Below are 25,248 nucleotides of genomic sequence, written 5' to 3' on the forward strand. Positions count from 1 at the left end.
AACTTTTCAAGTTGAAACAAAAAGTGAAAATGTCAATTAATCAATTTTGTTAACTAATCAAAAATAATTAACCTAATTGTTGACTTTCTATCAAGTTGATTATCTTCAATGGTTCATTTTCATCATGAAATAATCAACTAAATAGAAAACCGGTTTACTTGATTGTCAAGACGAATCAGGTTTACAATTAATAATTTAAACATCTCTCGTCATGATGATAATCTCCCTTTATCATTTTCTCTCTCCCATTTACTCACTAACCTTCTCACTCATTTTCTACCTGAATTAATGGCAAAAAGTGTCTTGAGTCACTATCATTGAGATCAATCTACTAATCAACTAATTCTGTGGTTACAACAATTAACTTTTCTATTATTTTCTCTGGTTTTCCTCTTCTTCACAATCTAATTGTAGTAACCAGGAAAACCCATCTCTCTCTCATCATCCTCATCTTCCTCATCATCTACTCACTCACTTTCTATATCTCTTGTTGTGGGTGAATGTTCATCTTGATTGTATTACTTGAAACATCATTAAATTGTTTTCCTTTTTATTAGTGACAATTATTATTACCAATTAAACATCTTAACTATTGATAACATGGCTTCAACTACTACAGCTAATTGTAAGTATTTAATTGTTACCCAGTTGAAACGTTTCTCTGATCCTCTTTCATGATATTCATTCACATTTACCATGTTGATAACACCGGCGATTGTTTTATGTGTATTGTTTATTAATTACTCTGTATATCATTTGTGTATCTTATCTTGTACATATTGTCATTGAATAGTTAATTGTAATTCAAACATCAACAATTTAATTGAATTTGTGTCAATTGTTGATGTTTAAATATACAACAAACAAGAATCCATTTTGAAAATGAAACATCAACATCTAAAAATACATTTACTGTTGTGTCCACGAGGCAAATTTAACTTTCTTTTTTTTCTGACCTCAATCAGAATTACAATCAAATGATGATGATGATCATCAATAGTGATTAAGAATATAAACAAAAATTAATACCTAATTATCTTAATTCAAATTGGATTACAAGTGATTAACAAAATATTACCAAGGAAAAACATTGAAAGGCCAAACCATTGACTCTTGTATAAGGTTAATTCAATTTGCTTTGTAATATTAACTTTTGATTATCATTTGTAATCACAATGATTACAATTAAATTGTTGATATTAATATAGACAAATATTGTCTCTTCTATTATGACATATCACTATTTGTTTAATCACTTAGTTGATTGCGTGTTACTTTAAACGTACTCAAGTAATCATTTGCAATCTTATATTATGTATACACAAATTGTTTCACTCCAACATCTCATTGCGCTTCATTAATCAAACGTGATTAGCTTAATCATTTTATAACAATTTACTAATTCCAATAGCCTCATACACATACGGACATATTTATTGATATTTGATTTCCTCCAAATTAATTCAATCTCTTGACTTGATTAACTTTGAGACTTAAATATTACTATGATTTTGTTTTTTATCTTCTCCTTTTTTTTTTGTTAATTGTTCAACTTAAATTGTGATTAATTTAAAAAACGATTGACGATTCTTCTTCCTGTTAACTATTTAGCCTTGAATGATTAACAATTAACCTTTTATGTTATCATAATGATAATATCAACCAAACAGGTAAATCACAATCAACGAAAACAACAATTTGCTTGGTTAATCATGTTACCAATCATTGAAGCGATTACTTTTTCTTAGCAAATCATTTGTAGTCTAATCATTGATTAACACCTTGATTAACAACGATTAGACAAGAAAATGTAATTGTTAATAATAAACTTAGAAAACATTAACATTGTTCAACTAACAATTAACCCTTAACTTAAAGCCGGTCAACTACAGCAAAGGTTCATGATTGTTCAATGGCAGTTAACAATTAGTAAATCAGTAACAACAATCAACAACATCAAAAGCTATTAGATAATAAATTAAATTCATTTAGTTTTTTCCTTTAAAAAAGAACCAAGAAAAACAAAACAATTAACTTCTATTAAATTTCCCCTCTTTTTGATTAACACCATTAAGAATAACATTTAATTTACCATTTAATTATCTAAATTAATTTGTTTTGACCTTGTTTTTCTCGTTCTCAAACAATTTAGCTTCCAATGGAGGACCAATCGATTGTCGTATTGATGCCGTCTTCGAGAACTGGGCTGCCAAAAAATTATCCGAAATGAAGACAATTATCCCAACAATTAAAACCGTTTACCAATGGAATATACTTAAAGGCGGTAAACCGGCCTCCGTTTGGACTTGTGACTTTAAAAACGGCGACGGTGCCATTCATCGAGGTCCACCCAAGGCTGGAAAACCCGATTGTTCACTGACCATTGAAGATGATTCCGTTTGTCGGATATTCGAGGGCAAAGAAGATGCGATGAGGGTAATTGTTGATCATCTCAAATTAATTGTCGAGATGCCGATTGATAGATTTGCCAACTTTAAAGATTAATTTAGATTCAATTTAATTGTCGATTGATCCAATTCTTAGAATTAGATTTTACTTTTTTCACTTTTTCTCAACGATCAAGTTAATTTGAGTTTATTAGTCTTCTCATAGTGATTATATTGATTGAGATTGCTGATTGTTTACTTATTATTGTGTCTGTTAGTCTGATTGCTATTTTTGTACCTTGATTGTTGTTGTTGTTCTGATTCTTGTTGATAGTTGATTACTTACAAGTAGCGTCTCTCATTACACGTTGATGCACTTTTATTGAATCAATTGGTTGACCTGGTTCGGTAAATGGCCTTAAGTGAATTGAAAGTATCTTTAGTTGGTATTTATGTTGAGATTGAAAATTTGGAATCAATTCAAGGAAAAGATTTTAAGTTAATTGAGTTTTAGGTTTAATTTTTGGTCTAAAATTTTCACTTTTAATTGCGTGAACAAGGAAAAAATTAATTCCACCTTTGTAGTGATTAGCTTGATTTTCATTCATATTGTAAGTTTGTTTTGATCAGTGATTTGATCATTTTGAAAATGATTCAACTAAACACACACTTAATTCAGGTCAAATTGTGCTAAATTCAAAAGTAACTATTAAGTTATGATTGTGATCAACTGATTGTTGATTTGTTTTATCAAACAAAACGATTATCAATGAAAAATCGATACGTGAGTGTATCCAATTGATTGATTTGCTTAATTGATCATTGATTTAGTTTCTTCTCATAGATTTTCAGTCAAGATGATTTCAAATCGTCATTCTTACAATTTAACTTGACTTTGTAGCAACAATTTAGTTGTTTGTTTTTTTCAAAAATTTAATTTCATCCAAATAATTAACGGTAAAGTTTTACTTGTTCAATTTGTCTCTCTGTTGGTTTTTTTTTCATAATTATTGCCATTCAAGACTTAAATCGTTTTTTGTTTTATCAATTTGATTAATTGTCCTCTTTTAATTGTAGGCTTTCATGAGTGGGAAATTGAAAATCTCTGGAAACATTTTAGCAGCTCAAAAATTACAACAACTTTGGGCTGAAGAATCAACAAATGTTCAATCACCACCTTCGTCAAACAATCAATCAAATCAATCCGGTGATTATGAATCGGATCCTGATGTTGAAGTGAGTTGAAACAATTAACCTTTCAAAGGACAATTAAACCAACGGATTATAATTGTAATGTGATTTCTCATATTCTTAGAAAATTCCAATCTCTGGACATAAATGTGATCTGATATTTAACGTTTTCATGAATCGAGCTCAAGAGGAACCTGAATACATGAGGAAATTGCGAGTTATCTTTCAATTCAATGTACTTAAAAACGGTAAACCAGCGTGTGTATGGAGTAAGTACTGATAGAACTTAATTATTAATCAATCCAATTGTTTGTAAACGTAATTTCATTAATTGTTTTGCCTTTTAATCCAATCAGCTGCTGATAACAAATCGACCGCCGATGTTGTTTGTTACCGAGAAGCGCCTAGAGGAGTTAAGCCTGATTGTATCATCACCATGGACGATGATGACCTACTCAAGGTAATGGTGGGTAAGGTCAATCCTCAGCGTCTCTTCATGATGGGAAAGATCAAGATCAAGGGAAACATCATGTTGATGCAAAGATTAAATTCCCTGTGGCTTGAGTTCCAGAAATTGGGTAAAACACCAGAATTACCGTTAGCCGTTGATATTCTGGTCGATCAGCCCCTTAAACCTGGACTTCGAAGTGAATATGTTATCATTGATTTGGTCCAACGAATTGTCCGAATCCCTGGTCTACACAATCAAGCCTCCGGTTCACATCAATTTAACATAACCAAAGAGGGAAACATTGTATCACAATGGGGTGAGAATGCTAACCAATTAATCAATCAATTCTTTCAAACCCAAACAATCAAATTTGACAATTAACTTTAATCATCTAGAATGTGTAATATTTGTCTTTGTCATGATTGTGTCAATTGTTAAATTGTAATTGACAATCAGCAACAAACAAAACAAAAGACAATACCAAAGTTACACTCACGCATTTGTCAATCAATTGACATTTTCAGTTTGTAAATTAATCATTACAATTTGAATTATTGGTCCACTAATTAACTGATCATAGTATAAATTTGATTATTGTGACTAATGTTATTTTCTTGATTGCTCATCCATGAAATAATTTTAATCACGATAAAAATTGTTACTATTATAATATGAATGCTGATTAAGTTTACCTTTGATTTTTTTCCCTCTACTAATTAACTTGATTGTTTTTCTATTAATTTTTTTAGTTATCGATTTGAAAACTGAAGCACCAAAGGTCCGAAGAGGAAGTGACCCCGAAGCCGTTACAGTTACTACCGTTGATGATTATAACTTTGCTAAATGGGTTATGATGAAATTAACTTTAGCCGATGTAAGTTTTTGATTTGATTAATTTTCTTGTGAATACAATTAACAATTAACAATTGATTTTCTTTCTTCCATTACAACTAATAGGGACTCGCAACCGGAAAAATCAATGTAACCGGAGATAAGGTGAAACTTGAAAAGCTAAACAAATTGTTTATAACTCCAACTTCAATCAAGTCGAAACTTTAATTGGTTGAATATTGATCACAATTAAGAAGTTGATTTGATCCTGGAAAAATCAATGATTAGATTTGATAAGTTTTCTATCATTATTATTTTTTTATATACTCTTAGAGAATCAAATTATTTTGTTAATTACTCTTTTTTACAACTAAACAGCATCGTAATTGTTTCCAATTGATTTAAATCCTTTTCGATGCTTGAAAAGCAATTAATTAATTTACACTCGTAATTAAAGTTTTTTTCACTTTATTATTGTTATTTAATTAATTTTTTATCAAATTATTTCCAGTCAATGATTGAGAGTTTGTAGTAATTGTTGATTTTCAGCAATTTTGACTGAAACAAATGACGTTTGATTGTTGTGAATGTGTTTGCCTAATGATTGGAGGGATTTTTAAGTTTGCTAATTGTCACAATTAAAAAGTGTCAACAGGAACAACCACTTGACTCCCTAGCATCTTGTGGTCTACCTGAGGCCAAATCGACCGCCGTGGTTTTGGTTAACACTTTGACATCGCTTCGATCAATCGTTTGATTACCTTCCACTAGTTCCGTTTGCTCATTTGATTCCATTCTTTCAAGAACCTGTTGAGCGAAAAAAAGCAAAAATGATAATTAAACGTGAGATTAACTGTAGAGAGAGAAAAAGAAATCAATTAACTACCTTTCGAATCAAGTTCTTAGATGCATCGTCGATTCCAATATTTTCCTTGGCAGAAACGTAAGCCCAAGCAAGGAAACCGTTTTCTTGGGCGAAACTATGAAGCTGGACAATATCACTGGCGATTCCAACCTTTTCAATATCACACTGAAGAAGATAAATTGTCAAAATATGATAAACATTATTTCAATTGTTAAACTGGCGGTTTTTCCCAAAGGAACATATAAAAATATCAATAGAACATTTTTTCACATCTAAATGATGGACAGGAAAAAAATGGAAAATATTTTTCTACCTCATCATTTATCTTCCTTTTCTTTATCTTCTTTCAAGACCAATGGTACAGTGCAGTTGCACGGAAGAAGAAGGAAAAGAAGAAGAAGAAGAAGAGAAGTCTGAATGTATCTCTCTCTCTCTCTTTCTTTCTCTTTCTTTCTTAGAAATATAAGTACATTATTAGTACAAGTGAGGAAGAAGAGAAAACGAGAATCTCACCTTGTTTACCAACAAAATGGATGGTGAAGGTTGTCCATCCTCCATGGTTACCTTGGTATCAAAATCTTTCTTCCATCGGATGGCTGATTTGAAAGAATCGGGATTAGAAGCATCCGTGAGGATAAAAGATCCAACGGCACCTTTATAATAGACGCGATTCATTGATTCAAATCGCTCTTGTCCAGCGATGTCCCATAATTGTAATAAGATGACCGATTCATCTTCCCAGACTAAATGTTTCAGGGCAAAATCTACACCAATCTAAATGTCAGATAATAGTAATGATGAAAAAGAGATAAGTTTGTGTTATCTGTTTTTCTTTTCGCGATCAGATCAGATTGGTGGACTTACGGTGGCTCGATAATGTTGAGAGAAAAAGTTGTGAACATATCGTTTGATTAGACTGGTTTTTCCAACAGAAACTTCACCAAGAACTAAAATTTTCAAAATTTTTCGTTCTTTTGTATTTCGACAACTGATTTCAACTGAAGGCTCAGATGAATCAGATGAACTATGGTTATCGACTGTCTTGAAAATTATTGACAGTTAACAGGGAAAATTAAACAGATCGAGACACGATTAACAGGTAATCACAATAGGAGATGAATGATAACAAATATTTACACATGAAAATGAACAGAAAGAAATATAATTAGTAATCAGATTAGGAAGATTATTTGAGAATAAGGAAGAGAAAATGTTGAAAGATGATAAGATAAATTGTTATTCTTAAAATGGAAGATGTTCATCAAGAGAAATCATGAAAAAAGAACTCGTAGAAATTGAATTAACGATCGATATTAATGACGAAGATATTTTTAGGTCGAAAAGTAGAAATATAATTGAACGAATTACGAAAGAAAATTATATTATAAGAACAGAGAAATCTAGAGTTTACCATTTTTGTTCCTTGGTGATTTTGGTGTTCCTGTTGATTGTGAGCAATTAGAAAAACATGATAAATGATTAGCTGATTGATGAGATACTCGAGATTTTCAGGTCAATTTGGGAGGGAAAATAACAATCGCTGGAATGATGAGATGATGATACAAGATGAGAACAATTTAACAACAAGGTTATCCAAGTAGCCAGAGACAAATGGACTAACTCTTGTAAATTGTTGATTCTTTTTCACTTTGAGCTTAAAATATACATAAAAGATGAGCTGTTGAAAAACGAGTTTCCAAAAGCTCTTTATCCTTAAGCCCTCAGGCGATTGTGTCCATTTATCCGCTCAGACAAACAGAAAGAGAGGAATTGTTTCTCTTTCTTAACTTAATTTGGTTTTTTATTTGATATCTTTTGCCAAACCAAATCAAATAAAAAAACTGTTCCAATTTATTGTAACTTAATCGACAATTAACAAAATTAATTTCATTTTCAAAGCTATTCCGATGATTAGAGTTATTTAAATTTGTCCAAATCTTAATCAATAGCAGTCGATTTGCGTCCTTCATCAAGATCGCAATCGATTCACACTCTAGAGGAACAATCAAAAATTTTCCTAATTGTTTGTTGTTACATTTTGGTAATTGTATTGATTTACTAATCATTAAAATGACAATCAAAATTTTGACAGTTTTCTTGCTTATAAACTGAGAGACACAAGTTAATCAATTAAATATTAGTTGATACTTTCAAAGTGAATCTATACTATGTAAAAATTAGTTAACTAAATTTTGATTAATTATTTAAATATTGAATATAATCAAAAATATTAATTGAAACAGCAATTTAATCAAAATAATTATAATCATCCGTTAATTTCAGTTCCTCATTTAAAGTCAAGCTATTAGTAAATTTTACCAGCTCATATTTGACTAAATATATAGTTAGCAGATCAATTCAATTAATTCAGTGATAATTAATCAAATTGAATCGCAAAATTTGACTAATTGTTGAGAAACAATCAAGTTAACTTTTCCCTGGAAAGAGCTGCCACCTCTTGAGTCTCATGATAACTATCACAAGTTGAAAAGGCAATCAATTTACCTTTAATTTACCTGTTAAAATCATCAAATTGTGTAAATAGCGATCATAATTGTTTCAGTTAAGACTGAAACAAATTGACAAAATACTAGTATAAATGTCCTTAAACGCCCTGGTTACAAATTACAATTCTAATTTCTTACTCCTTGAGTAATATTAAAAATGAAAACCATTTCAATGAAAACTTACTATGGAATACCCAAAATCGGAAACGGCAAATATATGAGCGACTGTGGCCTTTACTCGTAGACCTGCACACCGATTTTCTGGACTAAACAATTGACTCCAACTCAAAGAAAAGAGATATGATCGTAATGACCACCATTACATTTTATCACCACTTCGGTGGTTAAAATGTTTAATGCATTTGTCCCTCGGACGGTGAATAAAGTTGATTGTTTTCAATTACTATTCTCATTAATTACATTTGATCGATTACATATATTGACAATATGAATCATTCAGAACTCCAGGGAAATGAAATATTATTTTCCAGGCAGTGTTACATCATATCCACAATTGTTAGCTATTCCTTTTGTTGATTGTTCATTTATTTCCGTAGTAATTAATTGTGATAACTTTTTGTCATTTAAAGTTTTTTACTCTTTGCTATTAACAATTGTCTCTGATCACTTAATCAATTAATATATCATCACATATCCAAAAAGGTTTATCTTATTAACTTTGGACCAAGATCCAAGTTTTAATTGTTATCCCATTAATTGTCTTTCTGGGTCATTCGATATTTTTTGGACAATCAAATCAGTCATTCAAATCTACCAATAATCTAATGACTTTCTATTTATTACTTAACTGATAAATGATTATCTTCCGTTTAATTGATTACTGATCTTGAGAAAATTTATCGATGATTAGTCTTGTTAATCTAAATCCTGGATGTCAAGACAAGTTAACTTGAGAATTAAGAAAGAAATTTGCAATCCTTAATTTCGTTGAGAGTCTCGATCGAGCTCAACAATTTAATTCAGTTCGATTCTTTTTATGATTAACACTATCGAAAGCCGTTAACAGTATTTTCGTACACAAGCCGTTCAGTGTATTAGATTTTGTTCTAATAATGTTGGTACTATGATTGAACAGTAAGTTCGAGTCTTTGAGACAAGAAAAACCATTAGACAGGCAGATATTCAATCTAATCGTTGAACGAGATTAATTTAGCCCTTAAAGGTCATTTATCATCCGCTGTTGACCTGAAGAAAACTGATCATGATAATAATCAATCGTTAATCACAACACTCAATACAACTAATCAATACCACTTACTTATCATCGGGAAGATCATAATGGACTTGATTTAGTATCTCCAGTGCTTGTTGGTAAATCAATGAATAATCAACTTTCCCGAAGTGTAATAAATTATCAAAATCAATTAACTGTTGATGATCAATAATCAAATATTAGACCAGTTACAACGATACTTTTTTTAAACTGTAATTTAAAAGTAGAAATGTTTCAACTTTTTGATTGGCTAATTGTAATTAACACCTAGGGAAATTTTGAGAAATCAATGTTATCTCAATCAACTAAATCCGTTCTTAGACCTAACCAAAAAGCTTAAGCATCAAGGCAACAATTTAAAAATATACCAAGGCTGTTGAGATGACAATTGATAATCATTCAAACTACAATATAGCCGATCAAATTGACCCTAGACCTGGTTCTGTTCCTAATGCTGTGGTCGATGGTCGCACTGGTCGTTCTTGATTCGATATGGTGGTGACAAAAAAATATGATTCGAACTCACTGTTACAAATTCATTATGAATAACATCATCATATATTCATATGAATACATTTTGATGAATTACATTAATTCTGATTGATTATTTGTTTGAAAATTGAACTTTGTATCTATTTAAAAGATTTTAGATCGTTTTGAAGTTCAAACGTTTAGTTTCTTGATTATTATTCTCTGTGTTCATTGATTAACCGATTATTGAAAGTTCTTTGTTTTTATCAGAAGTGGTTTTGTCCCTTCGCTAATCTCTCTGTTGGATTGAAAATAACTTTGACGATTAACTCCAAACCTTGAAGAAAAAGAACGAGAATTAATTAATTAGAAGATAATTCAGCGTTTTTAAATCTTCATTCTTCGTCTAATTTATACAGTCAATGAATTAAATGAACGTTGGCAATAAGGATTAATTTCTGTTTCTATGTTAGCTAATTCGTTCACTAATCCATTGATTAAGATGATCGGGATCTTTTCGTTAGTTACGATCAGAATGAAATTAAATATTCAACCAGTTTACTGCAAAGTAATCAGAAGTGTTTTTAGCAATAATTTAGTTTCATGTTATAAGTGATCATATAAATCATCATGACAGATTCAATTGAAGGGAAACGAAATGGTATTTATTCATCCATGGATTCGTTGAAACCTAAGCGAAAGATTAAACTTCGCTGGATTGTGATAACAATTATTGCCCTACAATCATTTGTATTAATAGCGATCAAAATGTGTATGAGTTTAGCTGTTGTAGCGATGATCAGTGATGTAACTTGTAAGGTGGATAATTCAACAGGTCTCAAGTCCAAAGGATGCTACGAATCGGATACTCATCGTGAATATCATGTCGACTGGAGCGACTCACAAAAGAGTCGATTTCTTCAGTCATTCATTTGGGGTTCATTAGGAATGGCCATTTGCGGTGGACGAATCGCCGAAATCTATGGTCCTCGGAAAGTTGCCTCAATTGCGATTCTAACAACTGGACTTATAAACCTTTCATTTCCATGGATCGCTAGACGATCCTATTGGTATTCTTATTTAGTTCGTCTTGCCCAAGGAATATGTTCAGCGATAGCAGTGCCAACATCGCAGGTCATATTAACTCGATGGATTCCTCAGCAAGAAAAAACAATCGCCAGTTCCATAATCACATCAGGAGCTCTTTTCAGTGGAGCTTTAACTCCTCCAATCGTTGGTCTAATGGTCAGTGGCGATTTCCTAGGTGGTTGGCCTTTAGTCTTTTACTCTTTCGGTGCAACCGCTATAATAATGAGCGTAGTGGTGTTTATAATGATTCGAGATGATCCAGGAAAACATCCGCTAATTAAACAAGATGAATTAATTGAGATCATGCAACACAGATTAGTTAGAAAAGGAAAAGCAGTAAGTAGATTAACAAAGTAAAACAAATTCACTGGACAATAGAAACAATTAAATGACAACTGACCATATCACTAACCTTTGATATTATCCTTTTTTAATAGAAAAAATAAAATCAATTTGATTAATCGAAGTTGATTAGAAAGCAAAACAATTTGTCACCAACGATTTTCAAAAAGGTGATCAATCAGATCTCAAATCGACTAATAGAATTGAAGTCAAATGATCATTAGAACTTCAGATTGTTTGTTTTTGTTTTATTTTCTTCATTAAGGAAATTGATTATTTCTCTCGTTGATTTAATTAACAGAAAAGTTTACCATGGGGATCGTTATTAGCTTCTCCAGCAATATTCGCCATTTTATCGGCTAATTTCTGCTACTCTTGGACCGCTGGATTTTTCTCTCAACAATTATCATCTTTCTACAAGGATGTTCTCCATGTTAGCTACAAATCGGTGAGTGTTCACAATTAATTTCTGTTGATTGTTTTTCTAATTTCTTTTGAAAATACAAATTCTAATCTGATTAGAATGGAGTCATGACTGCTCTTCCTTACATTGTCTCCATTCTGGTCAACTACACCGCTGGATATTTGGTTGATTGGCTGCGAGCAAGTGAAATATTGTCCACAATTAGACTACGAAAAATTTGTACCTTCATTGGTAAGAATCAATTGTTGTGAATTGAATCAAATAGAGTAAATTAATTTTGTTATATTTTCTCTTCTTTAGGTTATGGGGTTTATGCTGCTTGCTTGTTCTTAATTCCATTTGTTGGTCCACACATAGGAACCGTTGTAATATTGGCCACAATTGCGAAAGGATTTGGTGCTCTAAACATCGCTGGTCCAGGTTCCAATCATTTGGATATCTGTCCAAGTTTTGCTGGTACATTCAATGGCCTTGCTCGAACGATTGCCGATACATCACAAATCTTAATGAACGAAGCAGTGGCCTGGTTAGTTGGCGATAATCCCACACCCGAGAGATGGTACTCAACATTTTACTTATCAGCGATTTTAATAGTTATCGGAGCCATTTTATATGTTCTTTTGGCTTCAGCTAAGGTTCAACATTGGGACCCTGCTTATCGTAAGCCTGATAATCAACAAAACACAATTGGTTCACCGAAAAAGGCAAAATCTGAATTCAGAGTGAAAGTAAAAGAGGAAGAGAAATATTAAAGTCACATTTCATTTATAAAAAAAATGGATCAACAATTGAAAATTTTAAGTCACTTCCCTTTTCAAGTTCAAACTTTTTTAACCTTCACGATTATTTAATATCAAATAATAAACCTGCAGTTAATATATCGGGTGACCGAAAATGATTGAGTATCTCACGAACTTTAAGTTTTAGATCCACATTTTTATAAATTTTGAGAAAGTGAATTTTACGCTGAGTCCAAAAATGTTCGGCTTTTTTTTCTAGGACGTACGGTTCTCGAGAAATCGAGTGGTCTGAAAAGCGAACGGTTGACTTTGGACTCAAAATTTTTGGTCAAAATTAACGGAAATTGCTCTTTAACTTCCCCATTATAAATTTCTCATAGAGAAAATCGCGATTTGGTCTTTAAATAAGAACCACAGTTGCATTTGAGCTTCGAAAATTTTGAAAAAATTATTTATTTATATTTGATCGATGGCGCTTCCAATGAAGTTTGAAACTTTATTCTAGGACTTACCATTCTTGGGATGCTCACTCATTTTTGGTCACCCGATAATTAAAACGATCTCGATAAACATACGAAATATTCAATTTGTCAATAACTCGTTGATATTTTGATTGTGAGGCGATATAAGGAAAGTTCAATGAGCACAATTGTTTACGTTAACCAGAATGAATCGATAATTAGTTAATTAAGTGATCAAATTACTTCCAATCAGTTGAAAACAACACCAAGAAGGTTAAACTTTGTTATCAACTCATCAGCTTTGTAAAAATAATCCAATGACATTTTATTTCTATCATGTCAATAGAATTGACAGCATTTCTTTTTCTCTTTCTTTTCGACTCTCACACCTCAGAAAACCTCAGAATTTTAGAATTTCTCATGAACGGATGTTCAGATTTTGTTCGTACTAGTTTTCCATTTTGTAGGATTTTCAGCTGAATTTTTTGATACCCTAACCTTTCATAGAATCCTTGTAACTTGAGCATAATCTTTACCCAAAATGCCATCAAATCCTAATCATTAATGAAGATAAACAATTGATCTTCGAAGATCGATCGTTAAAATCAATCGTTTTTCTTAATTTTAATCTAATCTCAGGTAAGATACTCTTTTAGCAGCCAACTATTTTGTCTTGAGTTAATCGTTACACCCTTTAGATAGATAACTTTAAATCATTTGATTACAATCAAATATACCTAATAGACTAATGGGAAAATCTTTAATTGTTAATTGACGTACTTTCATTTTAATTTTTATCTCGAGTGTCAATAAAAATTAGATTGCAATTAACGGATGATTGACCTAACAACCCAACAATTAACGCAATTGATTCAAACAATTTGCTTGTCTAAATTTACTATTAACTATCACTGCACTTTGATGATCTAACTTAATAATAATAGTAAATTATTACAATTGAAACATTGGCTATTTTAAAATTGAAATTGTCAAATTGATTGTGACAGTAATCAAGGTGATCAATAGTTGACAATGTAAATGTCCAATCAATAGATTTAGCTAATTGATTCAATTTAGATCAATCCAAATTATTAGTATCAAACCTGTAAATGGTTACAAATTGCAAAGCAACAATTAACTTATTTAGTTATTTACAGATCTCCCTCTTTATGAAACTGATTTGCAATTAACTTAACAGATCTTAATTGTCACAATTAACCATAATAATCTTACTTGGTGATAAACTTTTCAAAGTTGCCTTTCATCTGCTTCTTGTTAATTGTTACAATTAGAAAGTAAGTAAATTGTAAATATCATCAGCACAAACGTTGATTATTATTATCTGACAATATTTAATTGTTACTTGATTGTGATTACTTTATATCTACAATTAATATATTGTCTCATGTTTCATATAAGACGATGGTGTCAGCTAAACAATTAGGCAACTAAACAGATAACAGATCAATGAGATCAAAAGGGAAATTAACTGATGATGATGATGACAATTAAAGGGAAGAGAGATGATCAACTGAAACAATTAAGTAATCTAATTAACGACAATTGAACAATTTCCTCATAAAAGAAAACAATAAACATAATTACCAAACAAGGTTTGATTTTCACCTTGTCAAGGTAATTTGTTGAGCACATTTAACCAAAGGTACAATTAAAATTGCTAACTAATTAATCAACAAGTGCTGTTATTATCATGTTAATTAACAAATGTTTCGAGTTCAATAACAGTTGGAAAATTAGTATCAAATTGATTGTGAATAAATCACAGAAAAAGATCAACAATTGATCCTCATTAACTTTTCGAGTGTTTTTTTGTACCCGAGATTAGATTTAAAAGTGACCTGAGATTTGGACCTCATAATCGTCGAGTCCATCACCATTTTCCTTTCATCTCTCTCTCTCTTTTATCTTCCTTATCATCTTCTAGAAAAGTCACACCGACAATCACTCCCAGTTCCTATCGAATCAGCAAATATCATCTTCTTCCCATTTCTTATCATCAAATTATCTTATTAACTTTTCGTCTTCTAATCACAAAATAATAATCATTTAAGCTCACAATTAACTAGATAATTTGGTTCCCCGACTATTTCTGTTCCCTTAATGTTGACAATTAACTTAATCACACTTTATCCTAATCAATAATTAGAGATACAACAAAAACTTATAGTTAGTCTTTAGTTTTTATTATTATGTAGCAATTTATTATTTATTATTTTTATCATTGATTGTTGGTAAATTAAGTAGATGTTGATAATTAAGTAGTTGGAACTTTCTTATGTTGAATTTAAAAAATTAATGAAAAATAATTAAACTTGAGCGTTCGATTAAATAATCAACTAGATGTATTCGTTTGATTGTTTCAGTTTAACCCAAAATAGAGTTAATTTCAAATAAATTGTAATAATTAAGAATTTCCCAATTAAGTTTGTTTTTCATTTCTCAATACGACCCAATTTAATGTTTGATTCTTGATGATTTGATGTTAAATCATATTCATTGATGATTGTTTGGTGTAATTGATTGTAAAAAAGCGGGAAAAGTTAACATGAGAGAGAAAAAAATGATAAAATGTGATGAAAAGAAGAGACAAAAAATATGATGAGAAAGGAGAGTGGACAGTGGGCAGTGGGCAAAATGGACGAGGATCGAGAGGTTGAGGGCTTGGTGGGAATTGATTTGATTGTTGGTGGTGTTTTAAATGGTTCGAGTGGGTGAAAAGGACGAAGTTGGAGTAATAGGGGAATTAGAAAGAGGAAATAGTGCCAATCAAAGGCTTCCTCGTGTTTATATAAAGATATTTGATCTCAATTAGGCGATGATTTAGTTAATTCTTGACTCGAATTGTTACTTTTTTAGCTTTTCCGTTTCTTTGCATTTGATTGATGGTCAATTATTTTCTGTGTCGGGTTAATGATTATCTTAATGTTTCACTTTAAGGTATCAGTGATTGATTGTTCTTAATTTGTGAACTTGGTTCTTCAATTCGAATTGAACTAATTTTTTTGAGTCGATGTTGGAGAATCAACTGATTTGTTAGAATACGAAGTCTCTCTCGATTTTTAGCATTCTCTTCTTCAGCAATTTTATCTTCCTCCTTATCATCAGGAACAAGAGCATCGGATAGATTCAATTGTGGAATACGATGAATAAGGGCGAGCCAAACCATGATCATTGAGAGGCCGAAAAACAGGTAGACCACAATAACGAAAGGATACAAAAGATCGGCAACTGGCCCTTCGATACCTGGAACAAAGTCACCTAGCCCAATGGTGGTCAGGGAGATGAAGCAACAATAGAACGACTCAAGATAAGTCCATTCGTCCTCATTGAGGTAAAAAAAATAGGCCGGAATGAAAAGGCAGATAACCATTAGGAACGAAGTGATTATCACAAGATGGATTATTCGAACAGTGAAAACGGAAGCTGATCGATGAAGATAGATTATTATTCGTATGAGCCAAGCTTCTAATCGTTTAACTGGACCACGGACAAAGATTGTTACCAGGGTGGAAAAGAAGGTCAAAGTTGCAGGTACACCGAAAATACAGAAAACGATACAAGTGATTTTACCGGTAACAGTGAGAGGAGTCAAATTACCATAACCAATGGTGGTAACCAGAGAGGTGACAAATAAAAGGGATGAACTGAATCGCCAATTGGTTATTGATCTGATCGGTGCTAATTTAATGGTTGACCTGTTGTTGGCCGTCTTGTTTTCTAGGTCATCGGCTATTTCGTAAGAAACTAAGGCCTCGTTGGTTGCATTTAGAGACAAAATTGGTGAAGAAGATGTCGATGAAGATGTTGACTTGTCAATCGGTTTGGGTTTTCTTAATCGTAAAGTAGATTTACTTGTAGTTGCGTTCGGTGGCGATGGTGATTGAGCTGTTTCATCTGATGGCGAAGACGGTTGTTTATCTGTATCTTTATCATCTGAACTCTTTGTCAATTCATTCATCGATTCTTCGCTAATAACTAAATCGTCCCCAACAATTGGCACATAATAACCGTCTTGTTGAGCTTTCAACATCACCGTAATTAATTGCTTTACATCCTCCACTGGATTAATGTGATAGAGAAAAAAAGAAAGACTTTAAAAAAGGAAAAAAGACAATTCTGATTGAACGATAGAGAAATAATCAGAAATTACAATGAAAATGAGATAAAATCAATCGTTGTGACGATGATGGAGAAATGAACTTGATTTCTGATTGCTCAATATTTGGAATAGTAAACCAACCCTACTGATGTAAAGACATGATTGAGTCAATTACTCCAGTCAAATTATTCAAAAGGTTCACAGGTAAATCAATGATTGGTAAACATTAAAATAAGTTTCTCTAAGCTACTGGTATTTGCCTGCTAATTGTATTTAGTATTAGTTAATTGTTACATCAATAGGAAGGTGACGAACCAATTGGAAGAGCAAGAAAAAGGTATTGGTGATTCTGAAAGGGATTCAATTTAAAAATGTCTTTTCTCACCTTCAACATGAGGATATTTGGAAAGAAATGATTCCTGAACAGAAATGAGATCATCTCTTGATTCAATTTCTCTTGGTTGTTCAATGATCAAGAAAATGATGGCACCAAACATGAGGAAAACAACATAGAACGAGGTAAAGAAAAAGAAATTGATCTTTGGATGTTTACTTGTACAATAGGTGGTAATTTCATCGTCCTTAATTGGATAGTCCGAGTCACTATAGCCGATGTCATATTTGTCACTATTAAAGGTTTGATAGTTACTTGAGGCTCTCTCATTGATAATTGCACTGAGTGATGTGGATGCTTGTTGGTGTTGTTGCTGTGAATTTGATGGTTGGTAGAGATGATTAGAGGCTGGATGGTGTTGCTGGTGGGCTTGTAGTGATTGAGATTGTTGATGTTGTTCATTATTATCACTTTGAATAATTCTCTCAGTGGCAACAAGAATTGGTAACATCCCTTGGAAAACTTTGGGTCAACTATAATACATTTGACGACTGAACAAAACACAATCAAAAATAAGAAGGTCAATTTGATGGCGTTTCAAACCAAACCGTTTACAATGATGATTCTCAATCTAAACTCAATTTGAGGATCAGGTTTTCATACACAGAGAAACTTAGTGAGTGAGTGAGAAAGTGAGAGAGTGAGGAGAGAGAGGGAGAGAAAATGGAAGATAAAAACAAATCAAAAAACTAGAAAATGAAAAAATGATTTTCTCTTTAATCTCATCTCTCAAAGCGACGAAACTTTAATACACGAGATGATAACGTGTCTATGGCTGTAAATAAACTGTTTTAGCTTTTAATTACTGGTGAAAGTTTAGTTAAAATAACAATAAACACAATGTTGACTTTAATTATCTCTTAATTATTACTAATTATCAAAGTTTTTTTTTCTTTTTTCAAGAAAATAAGATAAACTGATCGATTTTTAGTTCATCTTTTCCCATAAATCGATCGCAAATTTTTGCTTATTTAAGTTTCTCTTTTTCTTCTTTTCCCTCCCAACACATTCACACTTTAAATTGCCGACAATTTATCTCGATCGTTGAAAAAGATCAAGAAAAACGATTTTCGTTGAACAAAATTAAAGCTAAAAAGTGAACGTTAAGACAGAAACTATGTGGGGACATCTATTGGTCGAAATAGAAAATATTCCAAATTTGGAAAAATAAATTAAGTTGGAAAATAAATTTCTAAACAATTAAAACTATTCAGTGGGTGAATTTAATTCTATAATTAAATTGTCTTTGTATTTGATGGATGATATTTCACAATTGATGATCATCTTGGAAGTGAATGAGAATCGCAACTGATTGGAAAATCTAAACATCTCATTTCTAATAATATAGATCACCGATTGATCAGTTTAACACAATCAACTAATTGTCAGTGTGTTTTTGTGACAAGTGAAAAGGTTAATTTAGTGAATCAAATTAGGAAACAATTTGTTGATATTCTGATATCAACTTGAACCTGATTATTTTCCAATGGTTTATCAAAAGCTCATCTCTTGTTTACTTTTTACATTTATGGTTAATTGTTACAATCGTTTTGCTATTGATTAATTGATTGAAGACAATTGAAAATTAAGAGATATAAGAGATGACAGTAAATACTTGTTAATGTCTCTTTCTATGTTAATTAGATACAATCAGCTAATCAATCTATTCACATAGAGTTACGAGAAACTTTCGTAAGAAAGTTTGTTCCCGCTTGTTAAATTTAATTACAATTAAACTAAAATTCATTGAGTATCTTATTAGAATGTTAATTTTAATTAAGTTGAAGGTTAATTATTAAATTGATCTGTTTCTTTTTGTTATTGTTAATTGTTGAGCTTAAATTTCATGTAATAAATTGAGATTAATTAACAGTTACAAATTAAGTAGCTTTTACAAACCAAATTGAATATAAATCTAATTTAATTAGAAACCAATTCTTTAAAGGTTGAAATGATTAACAATTAAACAAAATTAGTGATCAACAATTAAGATGAGTTTTAAATGTAAAAAAAAGTTTTATTATCTCACTCGAGAGATTGATAAGCCTAAAAGCAAACAATTTAAACACTGATTAAGGATAATAATCAAATGATTTTTGTTACCATTAACACAACAATTAACTGATTACAGGAAAATGATTCAAATCAATTTTGTTTCTTTTGAACAATTTAACTTAACATTAACAATTACCTCTACTCAGCTCAATGTTATCCCTTTGTTAACTTGTTGCTTTTTTCAGAATCACCCCTTTGCCCCACCCAATATAATGTGTATCTACCTGTAGATTGACTGTTAATACACAGGAAAGGCTAATGTGCTTACCTTTTTTTTAATTTTGTTTTTCTCAAATAAAATGGACCCAAACTGGACATCGGATGAATGGACTGGACACCAACAAACAGTTATGCCAATGCCTTAGATTGTGGATCTGATATTTGCAGGGATCGTCAATATCGTGAACATTTTCACTGTTTAGATTGTTATTCAAAGGTTTTCGTTAAAAAGGAAGAGATGATCCGCCATTTTAAATGGCATAAGAAGCGAGATGAATCTCTCCGAAATGGTTTCCTCCGTTTCTCCTCCCTGGACGATTGTTCGGAAAAATTTCCTAACTGTCCACACCGAATGAAACAAACCCACTACCATTGTCTTAAACCAGGTTGTCGAAAAACACACACACATATACAGAAAATCAGCTGATCAGCAAACTAAATATCAAACCTTTTGCAACTCAAGTTCCTATTAACCTTGCAAAGGTCAACAGATCTTTTCAATTCAATTGTTCAAATTGAATATATTGTCTATGAAAAGCTCACTAAATTTGAAACTTACTACTTAAGGTTTACCCACTTTACTTTACATGTACATTTTATGGTAGGAAAACAACTCATTTCCATTGTATTCGAGATTCTTGTGGATATACAATTAAAAATAAAGCCGATATTGGTAACTATCATTAGAATATATCATCTGACCATTGGTCATTTCGATCTCATTATGACAACTTATTTTCTCTCTCTCTCTCTCTCCATCTTTTTACATAGAAAAACATAAAACTTATCACAATAAAGATGAACAATTAACTCGAGATGGTTATAAGAAGTTTCTTAAACACGAAATTTGTACCTTTGAAGATTGTCGATTATCTCGTAATTCCAATCACATTCACTGTATACGAGTTGGTGAGTATCAAACCATTTAATTGTTTCCCTTTAATCATCATTATCCAATCAATTAAATAACAATTTAATTGTTAACAGAGAGATGAATTAGGAGAAAATCTTTTTCTTTTCCTAATACATATAAACATGATATTATCATTATCTTAATATTGGATTATGATGATGTTGATGATTATCATGATGATGATTATTATTATCATTTTCACCAGAATACACTTGAAAATTGTGTGTGTATATTTGTGTGTATATGCTGGTTAAGATGAGAGAGTAATTTTTTTCTGGTAACCGGTTAATCAACATTGTAATCAAAACTAATTGTCTGTATATTAATAATAATAATATATGAGAGTCATTGTAAGCTGTTAATGTTAAACTTGTCATTTATTGATTGGAGTATAAAAAGTAAACATTGATTAGTTTGTGTTTCTCATCAGCTGAAAGTATAAAATTGTCTCCATGGTTTTGAATGCGATCAATTTGATTACTCCTTTTATTTTACGTTCCTTTTAGATTGTTTTTCTTTTAATCATTAATTCATTTAATTATTGTTCAATTGTTCTCACTCCACAATCGTAAAAACAACTTACTGTCTAACAAATAATCTTCCTTAATCAAAGACAAACTCTTTTCTTTAATGGAAACATCAATTACTACTGTTAACATGGTAAGATTTTTCTCTCTCTTTGTTTCCTCAACAATGATAATCCCACTTTCCTGTTAATTGATCATCATCATCATCTAATTGTTATGATTTGTTTTCTCAACTTTTCAGATCAATTCTAATATCGTTTGGACCGCCGTTGAGTTAACCAAGTCACTTGGAACTAAATTGCTCGAAGGTAACACCCAAATGGAAAATTGTTTTTCTTTTATTTCATTTTCTTTTTTAGAAAACCTTCATTTTCTATATTGTTTTTTATTCTTTTTGTAGAATTTTATTTTCTAATGTTTAGTGTTTATCTTATTTTTCTTTCAGTCAATCTAACCGATTTCTCTTTAATATGTCTCAATATTTTTCCAATCTAATTGGTTTCCTATCTTTCTCTTTATTCTCAGGGTGTGATTATATTGGTGAAAAATTGGCCTTTTGGTTTGGTATCACTAGGCCTAAATACGAGGCTGAGATTCGTGAATATTATTGGATGAAGGAACAGGAGAAGAAGAAGAAATCAATTGAAGCCGAGGAATTTGCTGGATGGAAATCTGATGGTGATTATGTTGATTCTCGAGACTCAGTTGAATTGATTAGAAAAGATTTAGTGTAACTTTCACCTGAAACAAGATGACTTTAGGTCATCAGGATGGTACCAATCTCATTTCGTCCATTAATTGTGCTTAATTTACACTCCAATCCATCAATTTACAAGCTCTAATCAAGTGCTTTCCAAAAACCAGCTCAATATACTTTGCATTCATTTTTAACTCAAATTATTCACAACCAATTTAACTAACAATCAACTATCATTTCGAATGGTTTTATAGTTGGTTCATCAACTAGTTAAAATGACCAATCATCAATTTGAAATGTATTTTATACTAATCAATTATTGTGCTTCAATGTTATGTTTATCATTTGTTTGTTTTTCTTCAATTAATCAGACAATTCTAGTCGACTGGGATACTTTGTTGATCATTAATCTACTCAACCAATTGCTTTCGCTTCCAATTGGTATTGAAATCTCAATAAACTCAATTATTACAATAGAAAAGGATAAAAATTGTATCTAAATTGTTAAAATTATCATTTCATATATTGTTTGTTTTATCGGATTAATTTAAAACAATAATTCGTGATTGAAATTATGTTTTTGTTTGTTTTACACCAAAAACATACAGAAAATGTATGATTAGAAATCAATTTTACCTAATTAGATAAAAAAAGGATATTCAATAGTAACTAAATCATAATCAGTGAAAAAATTATTGGTTATTCCTTTGATCCAAGATGATTAATTGTCAAAGAAATTAAATTCTGTTAAAACGTATCCGTATTTTTTTTTCTTCTTCGGGTTGATTGCATGTCTTGGATAAATTTGATTCCATTAATTTTGTACTGTATCAACTTGTCCACTGAAGTTGTTCAACTAATCAGAAACTGATTAATTAGTAATCGTTGGAATAGTCATTGAAACTTTCAGATCCATAAAAAAAGTACAGTAACTGGTAAAGTTGAAATCAATGAATTAATTAGCAATCATTGGATTAGATTGAATTTTCCTTTTTAAATTAACAAAAAAAGCAGAAGACGAGGAAGATTTGATTTGATTGTTTCTCTCGGTACGTTTGATAAACTAGTCCAATTGATAAATTTTGTTTTCTTATAAATTCTCCTAAATTGAAATAAATTAAATTTTTACATGGCTTTGATTTTAATCTGCTTCATTTTCGATGTTTTCTTTTTCATCTCTCGTCTATATTCACGTTCTTCCCATTTACGTTGTCTTTCCGGATCCTCTTCATTTAATATCTTCTCTTTTTCGGCTCGCTTTTTCTCCTCTCTTTTGGCCTGAGCCGCTTCTTGTCGCTGAGAGTGTGTTGCCTTCAGAAACAATTCTTCCAGTTTCTGTCTATTCTTATTGGCCTTGTTTTTACCTTCACGACTTAGTCGGAATCGACGGACTTTTTCAATTAGATAGAAAACCATTTGGAGAAGAGGTTTGAAAGAGGCAGCATCTTCGAGGGTAAGGGTTCCATTGTTAGGATCTATCATTAATCATGGAAGAGAGAAATCAATTTTATTAGATAGAGTTGAGAATTAGAAAAATTAAGAGATGGAAAATTTAAATTCCTCACATTTGAAGCCGAACATCATGATTCTTCTTCGATCGGGAAATTTGACTAATGGGGCATCTCTGTGAAGAAAAAAAAAGAATCATAAAATTTAAATCAACATGATAATTCAGTAGAAGCTAATTACTTACTCATTTAAACGATAGCCAGAGTATTGATCAGATATATGAATATATTGAATGGCATCGGGATATTTGTTAAGTAGACTGACAATCTTTGAATCTAAAATTGCTCCGGCAACTTCACCGATCTCATTCATCATAACATAATTAGTCTCAGAGACTCCATACTTTTCCATTGATTTTATTTTAGGAGAAAAAGTTGCCTGATTAAAAGAGAAATAAAATGATTAGTTCATGAATTAGAGAGTAAAGAGAAAATCACTTACAAAATCATTCATTTCTTTAACTAATTTGGGAGCTATTTTTTTCTGAGCAGCTGAGAAAACAAATGTATCCATTGCATCCTGATTAAGGTAAATACGAATCAACTATTATGGAATTAGAAACGGGAACAAATTATTAGTATTGTTTCAAGATAGTAAATTTGATTGAAAATGTTGACTTACAATCTCATCATTTGAAGGCATAAATATACTGGAAATTGTATTGATTAGATCTTGTCGTTTATTGAATCGTAATTCAATTAGCATTCCTTCAATACAAGTTCTACCGCTACACCAAAGAGTGAAAATATTCTCAGTTTCCTTAATTAAGCCAAGATTTTCAATCTCTTTTTTACCATCGTCACCAACTAGAGAGAAATTGTTCTCTAATAGTTCTCGATATTCTTCAAACCAAGTATCAGCATGACGCTGATTTTTATCTCTTCCAATGATAAAGTTAACAAAATAAATAAATAATCCTACAATCATTAACCCTTCCAGGTAATAACTTTCCCAACTATTTCGCAAATGAATTGGCACTTTGGTGATTTCAATATTATCTGGTTTATGAGGTGAAGGTGAAGGTATTGAAGATGAACTTTTATCATCACTTGCAATTGTTTCAAAATCATCATTTTCCTCGATTACATCCAACTCGTCATCTTCATTTTCAACAACAGTATCCATTAGATCATCTTCACCTGAATCGTCCAATGGTTGAGCTTAAAAAAAGGAAAGAAGGTAACGATAAAAAAAAGTTCAAGTTAAACATAAAGAAGGAAATTCAAGAGAAACAAGGACAATTAAATTCAAGTTAGAGAATAAGGAAGAAGTAAAGAGAAAAGAACAAAAAAAGAACGAGATGACAAAAAGAACAGTTTTTAGTTCAATCATGCAATGGAATCTATTTCTTACCTGATTCTAAAGGTCGTTGAATCTTTGGTTGATCAGGTTCTTCTTCAAAATCTTCAAATTCAGCAAATTCATTGTCCTCGTAAGAATCAATATTCGATGATTTTGATGAGGGAGAAGCAGCAGTTGTAACACCAATAACCAGAGCTTCAAGAATAAGACTCAATATAAGATTAGATGTGATGATGGCAGAGATAAACCTAAAAGCAGGTCGTCTCCTGGAATAAGATGGTAGACCAAACGATCGACCCATCACAAAGAGACACTGATTGTTTATTACACGATATTCTAGTCAATCAATTCTCCAAAAGCAAAATAAAATTAGAAAGAAAAAAATAACCCACTAATTAATTAGAAAACAATTAACCATCAATCGATCAAATTTTCTCAATGCTTTTGATGAGATAATTTTTCTGTCACATGATCACCGGTTTATTTACCAAAAGAATAGAAAGTGGCGACCCCAATGTC

At 31.2% G+C, this 25,248-nt stretch overlaps 6 protein-coding genes across 6 annotated transcripts; 3 read left to right on the plus strand and 3 right to left on the minus strand.

Annotated features, from left to right (window-relative positions):
• The first annotated feature begins 277 nt into the window (after positions 1 to 277).
• LOC128394079 (uncharacterized) lies at positions 278 to 5,340 on the plus strand. Its single transcript, XM_053354329.1, has 7 exons — positions 278 to 625; positions 2,153 to 2,436; positions 3,465 to 3,623; positions 3,703 to 3,847; positions 3,935 to 4,345; positions 4,779 to 4,903; positions 4,987 to 5,340. Exons 1-7 carry the CDS (start codon positions 601 to 603, stop codon positions 5,086 to 5,088), a joined length of 1,251 nt encoding a protein of 416 aa, XP_053210304.1. The 5' UTR covers positions 278 to 600; the 3' UTR covers positions 5,089 to 5,340.
• LOC128394085 (ras-related protein Rab-38-like) lies at positions 5,312 to 7,386 on the minus strand. The gene is made up of 5 exons (XM_053354334.1): positions 7,137 to 7,386; positions 6,590 to 6,766; positions 6,239 to 6,499; positions 5,747 to 5,890; positions 5,312 to 5,667 (listed from the first exon to the last, which is right to left on the minus strand). Exons 1-5 carry the CDS (start codon positions 7,137 to 7,139, stop codon positions 5,509 to 5,511), a joined length of 744 nt encoding a protein of 247 aa, XP_053210309.1. The 5' UTR covers positions 7,140 to 7,386; the 3' UTR covers positions 5,312 to 5,508.
• A 3,094-nt stretch (positions 7,387 to 10,480) lies between these two features.
• LOC128394075 (uncharacterized transporter slc-17.2-like) lies at positions 10,481 to 13,111 on the plus strand. The gene is made up of 4 exons (XM_053354323.1): positions 10,481 to 11,362; positions 11,670 to 11,816; positions 11,891 to 12,023; positions 12,093 to 13,111. The coding sequence occupies exons 1-4, from the start codon at positions 10,568 to 10,570 to the stop codon at positions 12,542 to 12,544; spliced, it is 1,527 nt and encodes a 508-aa protein (XP_053210298.1). The 5' UTR covers positions 10,481 to 10,567; the 3' UTR covers positions 12,545 to 13,111.
• A 2,064-nt stretch (positions 13,112 to 15,175) lies between these two features.
• Positions 15,176 to 18,125, minus strand: LOC128394103 (uncharacterized). Its single transcript, XM_053354355.1, has 2 exons — positions 17,499 to 18,125; positions 15,176 to 17,073 (listed from the first exon to the last, which is right to left on the minus strand). The coding sequence occupies exons 1-2, from the start codon at positions 17,956 to 17,958 to the stop codon at positions 15,947 to 15,949; spliced, it is 1,587 nt and encodes a 528-aa protein (XP_053210330.1). The 5' UTR covers positions 17,959 to 18,125; the 3' UTR covers positions 15,176 to 15,946.
• Positions 18,126 to 20,995: 2,870 nt separating this feature from the next.
• LOC128394448 (protein FAM177A1-like) lies at positions 20,996 to 22,248 on the plus strand. The gene is made up of 3 exons (XM_053354773.1): positions 20,996 to 21,354; positions 21,463 to 21,529; positions 21,747 to 22,248. Exons 1-3 carry the CDS (start codon positions 21,325 to 21,327, stop codon positions 21,953 to 21,955), a joined length of 306 nt encoding a protein of 101 aa, XP_053210748.1. The 5' UTR covers positions 20,996 to 21,324; the 3' UTR covers positions 21,956 to 22,248.
• Positions 22,249 to 22,994: 746 nt separating this feature from the next.
• LOC128394426 (PAT complex subunit CCDC47-like) lies at positions 22,995 to 25,215 on the minus strand. The gene is made up of 6 exons (XM_053354750.1): positions 24,781 to 25,215; positions 24,049 to 24,587; positions 23,869 to 23,970; positions 23,612 to 23,805; positions 23,484 to 23,542; positions 22,995 to 23,393 (listed from the first exon to the last, which is right to left on the minus strand). Exons 1-6 carry the CDS (start codon positions 25,028 to 25,030, stop codon positions 23,044 to 23,046), a joined length of 1,494 nt encoding a protein of 497 aa, XP_053210725.1. The 5' UTR covers positions 25,031 to 25,215; the 3' UTR covers positions 22,995 to 23,043.
• Between the last annotated feature and the right edge of the window lie 33 nt (positions 25,216 to 25,248).

This window comes from Panonychus citri, unplaced genomic scaffold, assembly GCF_014898815.1.
Source record: "Panonychus citri isolate SS breed McGregor unplaced genomic scaffold, ASM1489881v1 Contig00139, whole genome shotgun sequence".
Taxonomy (NCBI): Eukaryota; Metazoa; Arthropoda; class Arachnida; order Trombidiformes; family Tetranychidae; genus Panonychus; species Panonychus citri.